The sequence below is a fragment of the Perca flavescens genome, chromosome 22 (assembly GCF_004354835.1).
Source record: "Perca flavescens isolate YP-PL-M2 chromosome 22, PFLA_1.0, whole genome shotgun sequence".
Lineage (NCBI taxonomy): Eukaryota > Metazoa > Chordata > Actinopteri > Perciformes > Percidae > Perca > Perca flavescens.
Genome location: NC_041352.1, coordinates 15,404,782 through 15,425,025, shown reverse-complemented (window position 1 = coordinate 15,425,025; position 20,244 = coordinate 15,404,782). Strand labels below are relative to the sequence as shown.

Genomic DNA, 20,244 nt, shown 5'->3' with positions numbered 1-20,244 from the left:
ATTCACAGAAACCCACCCTCCCTTCAGCCTGGAGCAATGAGGCGAGGGATTCTACTAACCGATTGTACAGAGCATACAGAGTAAGGAAGGTTTAAGGCGAGAAAGGGCGGCAATTATACACACAGGTCCTATAGGCTGAATACATAGCATCCTCAAATAAGCCACAAAGTACGTCCGTCTCTTGATTTAATCAAGACACAAGGAAATTGCCTTCAAACTCAATGATCGTCAGTGTATCTATCACAGTGGCAGCACCAATCACACTCTTGGTTTACGAGCCAAAAACCCAGAACATCATGAGGAATGCTTCAAAGACCCCTCCACTCAAAAATGTGTTTTTGCTAGTGCTACTTCTTTTGTTTTTTTGAGTGTATACAGATTGAAGTTTTTCCAGCTGCTGACGGGCTAAAGGTCTCTCCGTACTGTCATGAAATCTCAGTGGGAGATGTGCATGATTTGTGACATATCAAAAAGTGGCAGCATAATCATGGTCCAAAAACAGATTTTTTTCAGAGAAGTTGGAGACAGCCTGTGTCAAGTGGTTGATGACCCAGAGCTGAGAGATTTTCTTTCACTATCTAAGGAGTACCATGGTGAGACAGAAAAGATGGATTTTATTTGGAAGTTAAATTTGAATCCTGCAAACTATTTATCCTCAGGCAACACAATTAAGCAAACCCTCATAAGAAATAATTTTCCATAGAACATATTTCCTAGGTGACTTTAATATTGTTAGCTCACCGCTAGCAGCTATTGTTAGCTAGCAGATTGAATCAGATAACGGCAAAAAAGAAAACTGCTAAATGAACCAAAAGATCTGAAACTAAATGAAATAATTTTACCAATGAAAGAAGTCGACAACAGAAACAAAAAGTAGATTTTCAAACTGAATAACAACAATAAAAAAAAGTGTAAGAAAAATAAAGGTATCTTTGTAATAATGAGACAGCAGGAGGACAGGTGTGGATTAAGATGTTAAGTTCTGTGATTTTTCCCTTTAAGAAATAAACAACATCATGAATATAATCATCTTCTTTATCTCTAACTGTTCTGTTCCAGTGTCACACACAGCTTCACTGTCAGCTGGTCACTGGTCAGCTACAATTTAAAACGAGTTGTGTATGGTGAACCCCAACAAACACAGTTAGGGTTAGAGTCCTTCATTTCAGTCTAATAATGCCTTCAGTTGTAATCATGCAGACAAAAATCACAAATTGTTAGAATCTGCTCAGCTCACTTTTTTAGATACTAAGATGTTTCTATGTCTATCAAAGTGTAAGCAAGTTCTCAGCTCAGTAAAAGTTTTATATGGCAGCAGCAGAATTCTTATAATCTGCAATCTTGTTATTTCTGAGCACAAATAAAAATCAGCTTGACTTCTTTTAAATTACATGGCTTGTGCTATGGCTAGTTCTAGGCAGACCAGCGGTGGTGGTGGGTGGAGCGGGAGGTCAGAGGCAGCTGCTATTCATAGACAGGAATTCTCAGTGAGGGAGTAGATGTGCTTTGAGGGATTTTTCAGTTGTTTATTGAGCTTATATTTGTGGGAAATCCAACATAAACAACATATTGCTCAATGCCGAGTACTTTTGTTTTCCAGAAGAGATATTTAAAGGAGATATTCTTAAAAGCACCCAAATTTGCAGTGACCCCATGCTGAGCAACAGATATGTGATGTGACTTCAAAATCCAGATGAAATTAAAGATCTCTGCTATCAGCTGTCTCCATTTATACAGGCAAAAAGAAGGAAAACCTTGTTTTTAAGAGCAGGAACAATTGGATTTCTGTCCACTGGTTGCCTGATCCCTCAACAGCTGATGTAATTATTTTTTTGTTGTCTTTTCTTAACCTGTCCAATGATTTGATTACCCAGCTAGTTCTGCAAAATAGAGAAATGTTTCACAGCTATTCAGAGAAAAGAAATACTACTAAAGTCTCAAAGTTTGCACCAGAAATAATGCCACACACATGCCTCAATGTAGCTATGGCAACATTGGCCAATATGCTTTTTGTGCCTGAAAGGTGAAGAAGACAAGCCTCCACTGATGCCTCACTCCATCTCCACAACCCAAACCTTCATGGAATGTGATCATTATTTAATCAAGGCTCTGCCTGTAAACCCATCAAGATGTTCTTGGGAAGAAAACCCTTTAAGCTGTCATTACAATCAAACTCTACGATTTGAGGGTGTAGCTCGGTAGAAAGAATAAAGTTGCTACGTGAAACTGCTCACAAGAAGGCCTGTAGATTATCTTCAGTAACTGGTTTATGATTTCTGGAAAGAGACATTGCTGTTGACTTTCAAATGTATTTTTTGGTGCTTTGGGCACCACAAGCAGAGTGTGAGTGCCATCTGCTTCCATTATATTGGAGAAAAGGCAGACATCTCTACAGCTGATAACTCCAACACTGGGCAACTCACACTAAAACAATCTAGACTGCTATATAGCATTACAGGTAAGAGGGAAAATATGTATTTTTGATTTTAGGGTGAACTGTCCCTTTAAATAGTTGATCATGGCATGTCTTGCAGCTTAGGACCCACTTTTCTCCATCCAACCACTTTAAAAGATATAAGAGAATTTCTAATAGGAAAAAATGAGACTAATTTGCTTTTTTAATTTAGAAATAATGAATTTAGAACTAACAAACATCCTGAATTATGGTTGACAAGTATATGAACAGATCATTGCAGCAGAAATACATACACGGTTTGATTGATGGCATGGTGATCACATAAATTTGCCATCATTAAGTCTTACTTTATCGTTTCACTCTTTCAAACAGAGGCCCATAAGCTATCAACAACAGTGGCGATTAAATATAACTGGTTAAGGTGCATTACAAATTACCCCACAAGATCCTTAAGGAAATCTCATAAACAACAACAAGGTTATATTACACATGTCACGCCATTAGGGGAAGATTAATCCCTCAACCATCACTCATTGTGTAAAAGCGTTTTCAAACTACTGCCTATCCAGACACACTGTAGGGAGGCATGCTTAGAGAGAACTTTAGCTGTAAACACTTCCAAGTGCAGCAAATCACTTGCTGCAACTTCCCTGTACTGTACTAAGTGATATGATGCAGCTGCAGAGAAACTTTAAGTGTTAATGTTTAATGTTAATGTTTTACCTAACGCTTTTTCCTTTTCTCGTCTCTCTTTCCTTCAAACAGCACAGACCTGAAATAATGCTGAATGAGTCCATTCTGCATTTTCCCCGCCCTAACCGGTGATGCTCACCAGTAAAGGTCAAATCCTGCGTGGCCTTTTCATCCATCCGCTGTCCCACTACACTGACTACACAACTGACCTTTCGTTCAATTCCCTGTGACCTCTAGAGCAGAAGAGCAACATAAATGAAAAGCCTGCTTTAGTAGTGAAACACAGAAACTACAGAAGCAAAAGCTCATCCGACCTTCTGTAACATTTGGTGTCCTTTAAATAAACCCTCAATTAACTAACGCATATTTTCCAAATTACTTTGTTCCAGAAAAAGAGACATTATGTTCTCTCAGGATTTAGCTCCCTGGATAGTAACGGCTGTTACTACATCCCACAATAATCATGCGTTTAGGAACTGAACCACTGTAAAGACGGAGCATCACAATTTAAAGGTGCTTGTTACCCTCATTTCCCTGTGTGTATTGTTCTGCTACCGATTGGTATGATAAATATACTGTAAGTTGTAAGAAAAAGCATTTTTTTTATATTTTCAAAAAAATTCCAACCATGTTTCTTACTGTGGGGAGCCTTTTGCTGACTCAGAGGCAAACCAAATATAACCCTTCATTCAATGAAATATGATTTTGGGCCACCCCAGCCAACCTCTCTGCATATCTTTTTATTTATTTTGGCAGTATGTTTCATTGAATTTGTGTGTGCACAGGCAAAGAGGAGGATTTGGGAGTCAAAAAGAAGAGTTAATAAAAGTTTCTCTGGTTTCAATACTTTGGTACTTTTTGTCGTTTTCTATGATGGTAAATTGATTATTTACTGAAACAGACTGAATTGACAACTGCCGGATGGATGGTCAGGAAATTTGGTACAGACATTCATTTTCTCCTCAGGATAAATTGTAATAACGTTTGTGATCCCTTAACTTTTCCTCAGGTCAAAACTTCACTTTGTCAAATAAATTGGTTTTTGATATTCCTATCAGCCTCGGCTGTACTTTGTATTTTGTGCTACTTAGGAAATGTTAACATGCTAACAGCCTGAAATAAGATCGTGAACACGTGCGCCCGCAATACCCCAGGGTTGAAAAATGTTCCGTTTCCGTCCAAAATTGTTCAGGAGCTATAATCAAATGTATACTTCCTCCTTTTTCATTCACTGAATTCTACACCTAGCCTTAATATGGGATGGGATTTGCACAAAACTACACTGCAGCCACAATTCATTGACAGCCTCGTTCACCAACCCGGAAAAACACCATTGCTTGCAAATGTTCAACAAAGTCAAAGGACCGGTTGTAGTGCACATATTTTCGGTTGTTCTTCTTTGAATATAACTCCATACTGGTGTTGCAGTGAGCAAACTGGTAACAGAAAAAGAAAAATATGGGGTCATCCCCAGGATTTGTACAGTATAAAATCACAGTAATGGGGCATGATATGCAGAAAAGGCCTGCACACATGTAGCAATGTCTTTCAAACATTATGATACTGGTTTCATATCACATCCCATTAAATTTACACATGACACTGGGGAAGAAGGTCCTGAGAGATATTAACCAATAAGTCTGAAGCATTAATGTATTATGACCTTCTCTATTTCAGAGTACTTTAACTTAGACCTATACATTATGAAGTGCAGAGTCACAGCCCTGATGAAATATTCACTTAGGGCATCCGACGGAGTGAGTAGGTCCCCGCTGACTTAAAACATTGTCAGTCGATGATTTATGTGAATAAATGAATCCTGAAATACATCAGGGAGGTAATAAGGCATTTGGCCTCCTGTTTAGTGAGCAATCATTCATAGCCAGCTAAGTGGCAAGAGTCATGGCTGCTCCTCGCTGGTGGTCAAGGGTGGCCAAGGGGACTGAGGAGAAGGTCAGGAGCTACTGAGGGAGTCGTCGCAGTATAGGTTTGTTGTAGCGTGATTGTTTATGATTGGGTGACATGAAGAAGGAGATCCTGTAAAGTAAGCTGACAGAATGTTATTTTGTGCGACTGTAGTTAAAAAAGGAGCTACAGCCTCGGACAGATTATGAGACAACGCCCATAGACACGTAGAAGACTGTCAGAGACACTTTCTTCTCTTTGTGGTAATTTTTTGTCTCTTTGTGGTCATTTTGTGTCCCTCTGTAATTGTTTTGCGCCTCATTGTAGTTGATTTGTGCCACTCTGTAGTTTTTTTGGCATACTTACTGTAGTTGTTTTGTGTCTTCGTAGTTGATTTGTGTTTCATCGTAGTTGATTTGTCTCTTTGTAATCATTCAATAACATTTTCAACAAGATGTTAATCACAAACAGCTGCTCAGGTGACACCCAGGCCTGTGCCCAGTAGTCCCGCTGAGTAACCCATTAATCAAAGCTGTGGCACCTTGTTGAATCAATGATTTAAGCTTCCAAAGCATTAATTACAATTCTTCTCTCAAAGTGACAAATGCTGGCACTTTTTTACTCCTGTAAAGACTCTGGATGCTCTGCTCTTGACAACACAATCCCTCTCTGATGAAACCCTTCTCTGGCCATCATTTCCTCCACGATAACACCCACTGCACTTCACACTGCTGGCTTTATGAGACTTTCTGTTGTCTTATGAGAGAAGCTGATCTCATCCTTTATCATGTTGTGCTGCCATGACAGCAGATAACAATCCAGCTGCCTTGTGGAGAGTGGGATTACTGTGAGGCTCGGCTAGAGAGTAGAGACAGAAAAGAAATGTGTAGTGATACAGCCTGAATGGCACTTTCCATCTGTATAATTGGGTGAAATGAGCTATGAGGGCCACCTGCTGACTAGGTCATTCAGAGCTCTACATGGAAATTGTGTCCAATGTCGCTCAGTGCAGCAGAGAAAGAGGCACATGGTGTCCTGTGCAGCACTGATAGTTTAAAGCTGCACTAATAAATATGTATGTATTTGTATGAAATGTGAAGGGGGGGAGGGGGTCACTCACAGTGACAAATCCACAGAGAATAATCACCTGACACTGCAGTTCTCTTCAGCTCTATGGAGCGTTTTAGCGTCTTTCTGTTCATCGTTTTGCTTTTATGGCCCAAAACTTTTGTTTTCAGCTGCAGTAGGCATTATTTCTGTGAAAATGCTCTGATAAACTCACTGTACACCTGCTTAGCAGTTAGTGACTAGCTGGTGAACATAGTGGGACATTTAACAGCTAGATATTTCTCTCAAGAGTTTGTGGAAACCATAGACATAAATCATTATACAGTCTATGAAGGACACCAAAAAAAAACCTTAAAGGAGAGTGAATATTGGACTTACATTTGCCAGATGACCAGAAACACGAGTTCATGTGAATGATAATATTTGTCCACATTAGCTGAATGTTCCACTCGAACAGCGTCTAAGCTGCCAAAATAATCAATTAACCCTGCTTTAAGTTTATCTACAACAAGTGCATTTTGGAAATTAATTCCCATAATGTAAAATTTTTAAATAATTGCGGTTATATACTATACTAATATACTATAATAATCTATCAAACCTATGAGCTGTGGTTATTTTCAGCATAGTTGAGATGAGCTGGAAGGAGCAAACTGACCTGAACAGAAGCATTTCTTAAGAGAATGTTTTAGCATTTCCACATCAATAGTTTTAATATCACACGTCCATTCTGTAGGAATCTTGTGTGAATCTTTTAACATAAAAGGTATAAACTCCTGTGTATCCTAGGGGTTCTAAATCCACATATTGTTCTCAAACTCTTATTTTTCTACTTAACACACTCTAGCAATAGTTCAGCTAGGGACACCAACCCCCATCCGCTATATGCTTATTTATATTCTATTTCATTGTGCTGTATCTCATCATTTTTGCAATCACTTTTGTTCCACTTTCTCTTGCAGTTGAAGGTCACAAACCTGAGAAATATATGTCAAAATGAATAATCAGTTGGAATCTTATTAGGAGCTTAAATCAACCATCATTAAGAACCACTTCAAAAAGGGGCCTAATTATTGGAATAAACCGACGGAAACCAGTGCGTATTTACCAAGGGTAGATTTAGTGACAATTTTTTATACAAATGTTTGTCAGATACACAAGCAAACGTTATTTTTTTATTAGCTGCTGAACACCTCCACTGAGAAGTTTCTGAGTAAAATACTAATAGTCGTTATCCAGGGAAAGGAGGGCAATATCCGTTCACTACTCATTCTATTTTTACTGGCTAATCTGGGGGATTGACTTTACAACCTTCTCTGCACCATCTTCTGTCTACTACCATTGCAATAAACATGTCTCGAGGTGACTGCTTGTTTTAGCTTTCATTTTCACCGCAGTTAATTGACTTCCATCTTTCCCAATTTATATTATGCCTATATCTCTGAAGCATGCTATACAGCACCGACCTATTGATGACCGTAAATCCTCCAACCTACTTCTATATAATGCGTAATGTGGTTAAAGTAAACCACAAGTGTGACAACAAATCTTATTGCCGTTCCACAAATCTATCACACTCCCTCTCTCAGTCTGTCCCTTGTACCCCACAAATATCTGCACGGTCTGGCAGTCAATTATATCTCCTCACCTTCAAAAAGCCTCTCTCCATTGCTGCATGGGAGGCAGTAGAGACCCATATCTTTCCTTGATCTTTATCCTCCCTTAGCAGTGGGAATGGTGAAGCTGTCAGCTCAAACCTTCAGTTAACCTCCCCGAAGCTCACAAGAGACAACCATCTGCATGTTAAGAGTGGCGTGTTTAATGCGACACACAATCTCGTCATACCTGCTGGTTAGTCATTGGGTTTGACAACGACATGAAGTCAACGTCTTCGTGTGTGAGAAGCTCATCCAACTGAAACATTAAAAATATTCCTGGAGCACAAGAACAAATGAACGGCTGGATGATGACAGAACAATATGAAATAACAAAAAGGATGCCTCAAAGAAATCTTAGTGCATGACGTTTTAATGTATGATAGGAGAAAAGCGGGAACTATTTTGGGTTACCCAAGTTGGTTCTCCCTCTGATCTATGCTACTGTATCAATGAGTCCAAAGGGTATTAATCATCTGCTAACCTGCAATCACACCACAACAGAAGGCACACAGGGATTTAGTCAGTCGATAGTACACCACCATCCATCCTTACATGTATCTCTTTATGCAAATTCCTCTTGACCTCCTATCCAGCTACTTTCCCTCTTAAGCCACCTAACTCTGACTTCATCTCCTGGATACAGTATCTGCTCAGATCAATACACAAGCTTCAGGGAGTGGTCCCTCCTGCTGTAAACCACGACCCAAATCTCAGGGACAAACATCAAAAGGGTGTCTTTTTGTCTTTCAATCATAAACGTGCTTCAGAGACATGACAATAGCGATATATGGAGGGGCCCGGTCTCAAGGTCTCTGCAGTAGTAAGACAAAGCTTTGATTGCATCTGGCCAAGTCAGTTTGGTGATCCTTTAGAGGAAAAGCATCAATCCCTCTCCTATCATTCCACTTATCAGTCTTAGTCCTTTCTTTAGATCTGCCTGCCTCTTTCCCTAAGTACCCGTCTCTTTAGAAGGTCCAGTTTATCATTGGCCAGAGCTTCTCTCAGGCTTCCGAAGAAGGCATGATAGTGGGCTGTGTTGTGAATCATGAGCAGGACTCCAGCCAGCAGCTCATTGGTCACCAGCAGGTGGTGCAGGTACGCCCTCTGGTGGTTCTTACAGCAGTAGCAGCCACACCCCTCCACCAGGGGCCTGAAGTCGTCCTGGTAACTGGATAGAAGTTCAAAGAAAGTTTAAGTACAGTAAGTAGAATTCATGAACAGAAAGTTAATCAAGTGTTATTGATTCTGCAAGCACTGTTTATGAGACCTGATGGAGTTTTATTACAGCTGCCACAAACCTTTTGTCTTTGAGATTGATCTCAAAGGATGTCATCTGCGTTTGATCATCAAGATTAAAATCTCCATTCTGTTGCGTCTCCCCCACCGTGTCCCTCTCTTCATCCAGCCCTAGCACTGCCAAAGCAAACATACATCAATTAAACCACAAACCATTCACAACATTATCTCATTATTTAGCACGAAAACCTACATACAGAACCATAGCTCTATCAGCCAGGCGGTGAAAATAAACAGGAACAAATTCTGTAGCTTGACTGCCTTTAAAGGGGTGATAGAAGGATTATATAGGGTATTTCACACTGTTCCTTAAGGTCTCCAAATGCGGTATGTAACATTGGTTGGGCTGAAAATGGTCTAGTTGATATTTTATTGGCCCTTATGCATCCCTGTGTTTTGGCCCTATTTGTAACAAGAGCTTTTCTTCCAAATATGGTATGCACATGAATATTTAGATGAGCTGCGCACTGATTGGTTGAGCAAATCCCCATACACACACATTAGAGACGCGACAGAATCTCATATTCCAGACACTGCAATGTTTCATTACCAAATTCACTTCTGAGACTTTTTTATGCAAGAAATCAACTATATAATGCTCAAATATGGGCCGTTTTATGAAAATGTATGGCTAATTGCAAATTTGGTAAGACGTGTCGGACTTTAGGAGCTCCACACAGTCTGACGAGAAAGCGGCAGCCTGCTGGGCTCCATACCCAGGGCAAAGTCACCCTTTGTGGATTACTGCACTACAGGGGCTCTGCGGCCGGCTGCCGGCATAACTACAGTATAATATATTTACGGTTTGAATTTCGTCACGACACTTCTATCACAGCTACCCCAAGGTCTTACAAAGCTAACAGTCCAATTTGAATTTAAGGTATTTTTATGAACGTGAGGGGTCTTGTTAGGAGGAGCAGCTAGCTAGCTATGTGTCCCATTCAATACAATGGGAAATGATTGCGGCTAGCTAGCTACACTTTCGGCATAACTATGGTATATAATTTCGTCACGCCACTTATATAACATCTACCCCAAGGTCTTATAAAGCTAACCAATTTTTGTGAATTTCAGAGGTCTCGTTAGGAGGAGGCTAGCTAGCTCTCATTGATGGACTCCAGCTCACCACGGGCTCTATCAATGAGACTCGCAGACAAGAGGCGTTTATTTCCCTGATCGTTTGTTTAAATAACTCAACACACATATCCATTATAAGAGATTGCGGGCGTAACAAGCTCGCTGACCGCACACTCAGTCACACACCGACAATTTAGCAGGAAGAGGGGAGGGAGAACAGCGAGCTGCAGGTCCTGGAGCTCTGTCAGGGCAGCGGCGTTTGGTAGTCCAGTCACCCAGGAAAGGGTGAGTTTTCGCGGGTATTGAGCGGGCTAACGGCCGTGACAGAGCTCAATCTAGCTCACAGCAGGCCGGGGTCTGTGACGGAGGACAGACAGGGCGGCAATGTAGCAACCCAGGCAGCACCGGCCGCTGAACTCTGACACACAGTTGGACAAAATTTGCAATTAGCCATCAATTTTTGTAAAACGGCCCATATTTGACCTTTACATAGTTAATTTCTCGCATAAAAAAATTTCAGAAGTGAATTTTGTAATGGAATAGCAGAGATCTGCGCGACCTAGATGCAGAAGACTACCTGATCTCAGGTCAGTTGTGTAGCCTATGTAAATGTTTGGGCGTGACCGTTCTCTTAATACACCCATGGGCGTGACAAAGTTACAGGTCTTGGGATGCTTACGTCAACTTCCAGCTTTGTTGAGATTTGCCCGTTTTCAGCGGCAGTTTCAAAATATGAGATTTTCATAGTAAAGGGGTGTCAGTGGGATTTTGAGCTTCTATGTATGTCCTATTTACCCACCGAACTGTTGTTATTCAACTATGACATGGTAAAATCGGTTTTGCATTCTATCACCCCTTTAAACACTGCTGTGTCCTATATTATCTCCACAATTATAATATAATTACTTACTAGCTATGTTTCAACAACCAAAGCCTGTCTTACACAGATTGGTGTTTACTTCAAGGTGACTTCGCTTAATTAAATGAAAATGAATAAGAAACCAGAGAAGAGCCTTGTTTTATCAAGAAGGATGTTGTTGTTTACAGGAGGGTAGACCACAGTTACATACACAATGGATATAAGAGAGATGAAAAAGATAGGGAAGAGGGAAAGACTAAATGGAAGAAAGTGGTCCACAGCAATGCACATGATTAAGTATGGAGATTAAAAGGCAACAATAGAGCAAAATGGGTTTAGTGCAAACTGAAATGGGTGAAGCAGAGTGCAACAAAGCAAAGGAAATTTGTTTAAGAGACAAAATGAGGCTTGACCATAGATAAGATGTAAAGGATGGAAAAGTAACTTGCGCTGAAGAGCAATTCTGCCTTACAAAAGCAGAGAGCAGTAACTACAGAAACAGGCTACTTAACCAAACTGTGAAGCACATTGTTGTAAACCTTAACTGTATGCCTTTTAGACCGATTGTTAAAAAAAAGAAACATTTTGGATAGTGCGCTCGATGTTTGGACATCTAAAGGCTGCCAAGAAAACACACCCACAAACAAAATGTGTTGTTTATCTTCGTCTTTCTTTTCCGTTTAAACAAATGAGCTACTTTAATTTTATTCCAGTGGAGTCGGAGACTACAGAGATCTCTAATAAGCTAGGCTAGTTAGCTTAGCAGGACAAGTTTATATGTTGTTGCTTTTTCATTCTACATTGTGATTACATTAGGCTGCTACCTTATTTATGTGGTATAACCACTCAATTATTAAGATGTTTGAGCATTAGAACACAGTTTTCAACTACTAGCCATAGTGCTGCAGCTTGGTTTTTACCTGTTTTGTAGTTCTTAAAAATTATGTTTGTTCCCCCAAAATTACACATTTCTATATATTTTTTTTATATCATGGTAAAATAGATTCTGGGCAAACTCAATTTTGAGCAAATGTGTAGTTACAGCGTTTTGGCTTTTTAGGGTAGAATAGGTGGAGGAAGTGCAGTAAGAGGAGAAAAGTAAGCTTGAAAACATAAAAGGTCTAAAGATGGAGAAAAAGGAAAACTTCAAGAGGGTTAGAAGGACGGAATAGGGTAAATAGCATGTGGTCTGCCGTGTCAAAAACAGTCTTAACTGAACCGGTCCACAGGGCTTTGTAATTGGCTGAGAGGGGAATTAGAATTTCAGGTTTGACACCATCAGTGCTCTCACCTCCACTGAACCCCATTACGCTCCCTGTGCAGAATCGATTAGTGCTGTCTGACACTACATGCTGTCGGATACCCAACTTCACTCCTTCTGTCAGACAAGTTTCACGCAACTTTTTAATGAAGCACAATGTCCTCAGCAGGCTGAGTCAGTGCATTACCCACAGCTCTTGTCATAACACTTCTTTAGCTTTTCACTTGGGACAACAATCAGTATGACGAACCTGTATTTAATTGTTACCTTACTGGAGCTGCTATGGGATACACCATCGATTTCATTTTACCAGCTGAATTTCTTCCTACCCAATTACTTCAACTGACCTGAGGCTAGAAAATACACACCAGCCACTACACACAGGCACACTTCCAATTCAGTATGCTCAAATAGCAGTCAGACTTCCTTTTGTTCTCATCAAACTAAAATTAGATGAAAGGCTTGTTAATTTACTGAAGACACCCTGCAAGGTCTGTACACTGGAACCATTTAAAGATGGTGTTATTAGAGAAAATGTTCTGTTCAGCCTCTCTGCTGTGAGATTAATGGCCATTTACATTCTGTATGAGAACCAGGAACATCTGTAAGCATTTTTAACTCAACATCACAACTCCTCCTATAGAAATAACAAAAACTATCATGGTGAGAGGAGTCATATTCTCCACCACATGCAATCCAAATGCATATAGCGAGAGAGACCCCCTACCTAAGCTCCCATACTACATTGTGACATGTCAGTTTGCTCTAGGCATATACCCTAATGCAAGCTGTGAAAAGCCAGTGTTTTCCATCTTTTTGGGGTAATTTCCTTCATTCACTTTAAAAAGTAATTATGTGGCTTTGGGCAAGGTTGCTTTACCTGAAAGGTTACTTGGTTTGACAAGAGCAGAAGTGTCACCTTGTTCCCTTTTAAGTTTGGAATTAAACCTCTGTGTGCTTTCATTTAAATGCTTAATGTTTGCTAATGTCTAAAGAAACGCAGTTGCATAAGTTGCTGCCTAAGAAGAATAAGAAAGTGGAGGGGGGTAGATACAACTTAAATGGGAATGTTAGAGCAGCCGAAAGTTAACAAGCTTGATCTGCATCTGCTGATATGTTCAATTAATTGATGTTACAACATCCAAATTTGTTTGGAGTACAAGAGAAAGACAAAACAAGTAAAATCATTAACAATAAAATAAGTTCTTTTTTTTTTTATGGAGTTTGGTGCTGAAGCACCACATATATAAATTACTAGATCAATATCTGTCAGCACTCCACAGCTGTCAATTAAGTTAAACTTTCTTTCATCACTTGAGGTTTAGCTTTATCAGAGATATTGAGTTACCCTCTAAATGATGTAACGTGTAAAAAGAAAAAGTTCAACAACAAAACAAAAACTATACAAACTAAACAAAACTCTTCCTTAGCACAGATATTCACCACACCTGCATGGGGCGCTCTACCTGCGAGCTCCGGGTCCGGGGAAATGTCGAAGCTGAAGCACAGAGCGCAGCCTCGCTCCGTCACCTGGAAGGGGAAGAAACTCTCAAACAGGTCTACACCGGCCTCCACGCACGCCAGCACCTCATCAGGTCGTCCTACACCCTGCAGCAGTCTGACAGTCACAGCACAAACAGCAGAAAGTACTGAATTAAACATTACATTAATCATAAACACAAGGGTCTACAACATGTGTGTGTTTATGCTCTTTATGGGCTTTCAGTACACTGGCTCCCTCTGACTCTCTGCCTGCAGGCATCAAGGTCAAGCCCAATTTAGCATTTGATAATGACTCCACTCCACTTTCCAGTAGGAAGCAGCATCTCCTAACTAGAACTAACAGCAGGGACGGTGGCGTCCCTCACTATTCCAGATGAGCTCAAATGCAGCTCCTGGATACAGACTACTGCTTCTTTCAGGTCCTCTTTCTCAATCTCAGAGCCACTGTCAGACCCTCCATCACCTCCAGGAGAGGAGCGCTCATGTGGTACAGTGAAGGCAGGCAATGAAAAGCCTCTGAAAGGCTACCAGCTTTTGTAGTTATGTTTGGAGAGCCAGTAACATCTAGAAAAAGTTTGGCCGGTACTAATAGTGTATTCAGTCTGGTTGGAGACTTAGGGTTCTTTTGAATATATCTAGAAGAAGCATTTTATCATTCATCATTATACAATATTCCTTTCACAGGATTAAAAATTGGCTAGATCATCTTTCTATTTCATACATTATGCTTATGTGTACGAGTTGAGTGTTTTAATCTTAAACTAAGATTATATTTGGGGCTACAACGAACAATAAGTTAAGGGTAAACGTAATACAACTTGTTTCTGCCACATGGCATCGTTTTGTCATTGATTACATGCCACTTTGCAACAAAGTAATACAACAGAGACCTTATTTATTGATATTGATTGATTTCAATATCGATCGATCCAGCTTAAGGTTAGCCTACTATAAAAGGTGCTAGTTGACAAGTAGCTAATGCTTGGTCTATAACGTGGTGAACCCACAAATTCACCAGTAAGGTTAACTGTATAGATAGACAACTAATCTAAATGGTAATTTAGCCAGCTAGCACACCCCTGTCTGTCTGCCTCACTCTCCCGGCGCTTTATTTATTTATTGATTTATTGATTTATTTGACAGGGACCATGCATATTTATGAACATAGTTGTATAAAAACACCACGTAAATATGCCAGAATTAGTTAAAATAACTACTTTCCATCTGCAGTCCCTAGGCAGGTAACATAAGACTAACAAAGACAACCAGCAGTCATACAGCGCTCATTCACTACATTACATTAAAAGGTATATATAGTAGTGACATAAACAAAACAAATAAGCAAAACAAAACAAAAATGCATGATGCACAATACATGACAAGACATTATTCTTCCACCTCTATACTGCATTCGATTTACCAGTGAAAGTATATGAATAAAAAAATGTGTCTGTTAAAAATGCGTGCATCTCTGGTTTTCTAGAAGCCACTGTTTTAAATGAGTTTTAAAAGTGTTGAATGTAGGACACTCTCTTATTATGAGGGGCAAACTATTCCAGAGTTTACCTCCTATTATTGACAATACGTTTTGTCCAAAAGTGGTGCGTCTAAATGGTATCACACAGTCCCCTTTTACAGAGGCCCGTGTACTTCCTCCGCTTTCAAGTCTCCGAATGAAGTCACGCAGCGGAGGGGGGGCAAGATCATATAAGCAAGGCTTCAGTCGGGATGAGAGCTGACAACAGCCCCAGGGACACATCCACAGTCAGCCCCCAGCCAGCTAGCAGCCAGCCACTATCATTACAGCAATCCAAACCCTGTCAGCACTAGAGGTGTGAATCTTCACTTATCTCCCGATTCAATTATGATTATCATGTCATATCATTGTAAACTGAATATATTTAGGTATTGGATTTTGGTCGCTTTAAAATGGTAATGGACCTTTTCAAATCCTAACCCTCAAAATCAACACGTTATTTAATGATGAAAATCCATTAGTTGTAGCCCCTCGGGTGTTTTTTGTTTCTGTATGGATTTGCTGCAGAGCATCTACAGGCTGTTCCTAATCGGGTGATTAAAATGCCTTTGTGCTACATCGGTCTTATTGATGTCAAGATAGTAAATAACAAAGTACTTTCAAATTAAACAACAGAGACGAGAAATCTCTGTGATCAATAAACACATTTCTCACACAGTCAGAAGCTGACCTTGGTTTGTCCTCAGGCAGCTCTTTGGTCACAGCAGTGATGAGCTGGGTCCTCAGGGCCCGGTCCATGGAGCCCGTCTGCAGGCCGTCCAGGCAGAATCCTGCCACCGGCCTCTTGGCTGTCTCCCTGGCTGAGCGCACCCTCTCTTCCAGGATGTCTCCTCCCTCCACCACCCCAAACATCTCCACTCCCTCCAACTCCTGGCAATGACACACAGTTTGGTGATTGGTGAAATATAGAAAGAAAAGTTATTGGAGCATTATCAGGTGGGGAGGGGGGAAACAAAGGGAAATTTTCCTTAAGTGCAAAAAAAAAAAAAAAGGTTTTATTCTTGGCATAGACCATCTGGATTTAATGACTCTACATGAAGTTAACTTCACATCACAAGGAGGAAAGATGCAGCGAGGGGTGGGGAGTGGAGCTCGGTAGCAATCAAGCAGCTCACTCAGTCAGGACAATGTTGATGTCAACCTTTACCTGCAGCACGCTGTTGCTTGTTTGTACCTTTGCTCAACATCATTCTACACTTGTCCCAAGGGAAATTTGGTTTGCAGCCAGGCAATAAAATACACAGAAGAGACATACAGGCAGTGAAATGTACACATAATAAAAAAACTGTGTTAAAAGAACATACTTTTAGATTAATGCAACCCAAACAAACTTACTAAATTACTTCCTATATATCAAGCTACAGACCTTAGAGGACTAAGGCAGTACATTTGGAAAAAATATGATCTCTTCGTTAAGGTGTCATATGTATGTATGTATGTATATATGTATGTATGTATGTATGTATGTATGTATGTGCTGTGGTAGCTGCTTTTAAAAAAAAAAAGAACAGCTGATTTCATTATTCATCCCTGATGCTGAGCCCTACACAACTACTGATAATGAATTCCTCCTATTCTCACTGTGCTTCCAGCCACTGCACAGTGGCTACTGTGACAACATACACACCAAACATCAATCCTTGTCCTGTGTGTTCGTGCCATGCACGAAAGAACAGCGGTGTGTGTTTAGACTGCTGCTTGTGTGTGTGTGTGTGTACCTGGGATTTTTGGTGAACCAGCAGACACTCATCCAAGTGGGCGAGAGTTCGATCCACCGACTTTCGAACCCTTTTACGGGAGGTGTTATTCTGCCATGTCTCTCCGTCTGCCATGCTCTGGTACCAGTCTGGCTGCACGGTCTTCTGGAGAGCCATAAACTTGGCCACTGTCAGCTCGATCCGCCCACCGCTGCCCCACACTGACACCGTCTAATAATAACCCACAGAGGGCATTTCCATGTAAAAAGATGCTTGAGCTGAAACAGCTTTGGTGAGAAAATTCTCTCTTTAAATAGTTTGGCATTGTGGGAAATGCACTTATTTGTTTTCTTGCCAAGAGTTATATGAGAAGACCTACACCAATCTCACAGGAGCTGGTTAACTTAGCATTAAGACTGGAAACAGGAGTATACAGCTAGCCTTGCTCTGTCTGAAGATAACAAATTCTCCCACCAGCCTCTTAGCTCACTTATTTACAAAAATGACGAAGTGTGGTTTAACCCATTGTTGTGTGTTATGTGCAAGTATTTCTTGGGCGTAGTCTTCGCTCCCAGGCCAACAATTAGTCACACATAACACCCCATAAAACTACAACTTCATCATGTTCATGCTTTAGAGGTGCATTTTGCTACCTTTGGATGGAGTGGGACTAGTGGTTTCCCCGTTTTCAGTATTTATGCTAAGCTAACAGGCTGCTGGCTCCAGCTACATATTTAGCGCACAGATATCGGAGTAGTATTGATCTTCTCAACTCTCAACATGGAAGGAATAAACAGATTTCCCAACATGTGGAACTACTCCTTTAAGGAGAAGCTTAATCTTACCTTGTTAGTAGTGTAACCTGTTGGGCAGGGGGTCGCGGGGTCGTGAAGCGAGCAGTACAACACAGTATCATGAAGACCTGCACAAAACAAAAATCAAGACATATCACAGAGGGAAGAACATTAGACAAAGGGTTACAGTCAGCACGAAACGAGGTGACGGAGTGAGCCGCTTCATCACTGCATGTTATTAATGTGACGACTCCGGGTCGGGAGAGAGGAATGAGGTGTGGCCTTATCAGCAAACTTAGCTGCAACAGAAGATCAAAAGGTGAGAAAACCAAAGGCTTGATAGCAGCAAATGCTGTTATTATTTCTAATTATTCAATCACTGCTCTTCCCTTCTGGGACTTCAGAGACAGCACAGTAGTAATCCCCTGACAGTTTACAACAAGCGACACAACAGTGATTACATTTCTAATTTAAAATGTGGTTGCTTGAGGCAGAGTATAGCTTAGTAACACAGCTACTGTTGTACATCAAAGCTGAATGAGGTCACTCTTCTGGGGCATTTATATTAATATTACTCAGAAGAGCACCACTTTTTGGTCAGGCTCATGAAGCTAATGTTCTTTTTTTAAATATTGAACTTGCATACGGTAAGTTTAGAAGCAATATGCTCCAGTTTTTCCAATCTAGCCAGTGGAAATAATATTGATATACCCCAAGCTCTTCTAAATATGTGTATCATGCATGACATTTACATCAAATACATCAACTAGTCACACCAGTACAGGATTTTGAGCCTGACTGAGGTTTCTATTTAAAATATGACTAATGCAGAAGGTTAAATAACAGTAACTGTGGAGAAAAACAGCAACAAGGTTAATTCAAAATAGTTCAACAAAGTCCCTTTCCTCCTCTACAGCCTCCTAATTTTTGACATGGAGATGATTTGACTTGTTGTTCTGACAGTGTGAAGCAGATTTGTTTTGAATTACTACCAAAGCTACTTCTAAAAAAGGACCAACAGAGTCTTAACACAGCACAGTTCAAATGGCATGCTTTTCAGTAGAAACATACATACCGGTCCATTAAAAGGGTGGAAAAAAGGACAATTTAAGAAAGATATTTACACTCACGACCTCGTTAAAGATCTGTAAATGTTCAGAACTCAGTAGCTATTATGGAGTTTTTGATTGTATCACAAACAGTTAACGGACTTCTCATTCATGTTGGCTTTAAAGTTGAGACTGAAGGAACAGAACAGCTACTGGATGAACCATGTGGTGAGACTGTTTTTGTCATCTGTTGTTTTCAAGAACTATAAATCTCAAAATAAAAAGTATTAAATAATAATAAAAGTAAGTAATAAAATATTTGTATGAACACGCTTTGCTTAAAAAAGCATTTCAGCACTGACTGGCATTAATATCAATACACTTCATGATTTTTAGTTAGTTAAAAAGATGACGATGGATTACCTTTTAATCATACTGAATAAATCTGAATACATTGGGTGTTATCATAATTTATGCAACTGATGCTGTTGTTCTGCTAGAATGTCCCAACTTATCTTCTTCACTCTTCTCCTGATTACTAAATGCCACTGAGAGAGGAGAGAGGAAGAAGAGTACAAATGTGATTGATCCAAAGTACCTGCAAACTTTCTGAATCCATCCTTAAACTCCTCCAACACTTCCTGGTGCTCTGCTCTTGAGAAAGGAAAAAAAAGTTAGACTTCATATATGTATGTATGTGTGTGTGTGTGTGTGTGTGTGTGTGTCTCTTACATATTGGACAGGGTAACCTGAGTGACAGAGGGGAGGTTGCTCAGGGTGTGCAGTGTGTCCTGGGTTAGGTGGGGCACTGTGCCTACGTGTGTGTGCAGCAGACACCCCGGGACTTCCAGAGAGTGCTCTCCCGTCCTGCCGAGCCCCTTCAGTACACCCAGCCGACTTCTTCCCTGAACCACACGGCTTAGCTCCAGCTTCATCTTGCTGCCAGCCATACCAGGAGCTGCAGTCTCTCTAAAAAGATCCACTGAACTACACTAACGTACAGTACCTAAACCACGTCGATTTTCAGTGATAGATCTCAAATAGCTTACGTTAACGTTAGCAAAACACATGTGAACCTGCCTAACCACTCACGTATTAACGACTCTATTCAAGCGTTCAGTGAGTTGAGGTGTTTAACGTTACGTTACTTACTGCTCTTAAAAGACGATAAGGAAACCTACGCATTCACAATTGTGCTGGTTTGAATTGTATAAGTGTAAGTAACTAGCTAGGAGCATCTCTTCTTTCGCTTCCCTACAAAACTCACCGCCTGACAGGAACTACAAGTCGTCGAAATATGTCGTCATCACCGGCCGCGACGGTACTTCAACAAATAGCCAACACCAATTTGTTGTAAAGTGCTTTATACAACCTTTCAAATAATTAGTTTAACTGGATTTCTTTAATTATATTTTTACGACTTATTACATT

The 20,244-nt window shown here is 40.4% G+C and overlaps 1 protein-coding gene across 2 annotated transcripts; it reads right to left on the bottom strand.

Annotated features, from left to right (window-relative positions):
• Positions 1-7,181: 7,181 nt before the first annotated feature.
• qtrt2 (queuine tRNA-ribosyltransferase accessory subunit 2) lies at positions 7,182-20,238 on the bottom strand. Of its 2 annotated transcripts, none has more exons than XM_028568950.1 (8): positions 19,546-20,238; positions 19,412-19,467; positions 17,816-17,892; positions 16,992-17,201; positions 15,944-16,143; positions 13,700-13,851; positions 9,039-9,153; positions 7,182-8,908 (listed from the first exon to the last, which is right to left on the bottom strand). In XM_028568950.1, exons 1-8 carry the CDS (start codon positions 19,761-19,763, stop codon positions 8,668-8,670), a joined length of 1,269 nt encoding a protein of 422 aa, XP_028424751.1. In that variant the 5' UTR covers positions 19,764-20,238; the 3' UTR covers positions 7,182-8,667. The 2 variants fall into 2 exon arrangements, with proteins under 2 accessions (XP_028424751.1, XP_028424750.1); XM_028568949.1 differs by having other exon boundaries at positions 13,682-13,851; positions 19,546-20,237.
• Between the last annotated feature and the right edge of the window lie 6 nt (positions 20,239-20,244).

Bases quoted from the DNA above. Each gene is read 5' to 3' on its own strand.
- qtrt2 (XM_028568949.1), bottom strand. From the start codon at position 19,763: ATGGCTGGCAGCAAGATGAAGCTGGAGCTAAGCCGTGTGGTTCAGGGA. The intron at 17,893-19,411 runs GTACTTTGGATC...TGTTTTGTGCAG, and splicing joins TGGATTCAGAAAGTTTGCAG to GTCTTCATGATACTGTGTTG. The intron at 13,852-15,943 runs GTCAGCTTCTGA...TGTGACTGTCAG, and splicing joins CTGCCTGAGGACAAACCAAG to ACTGCTGCAGGGTGTAGGAC.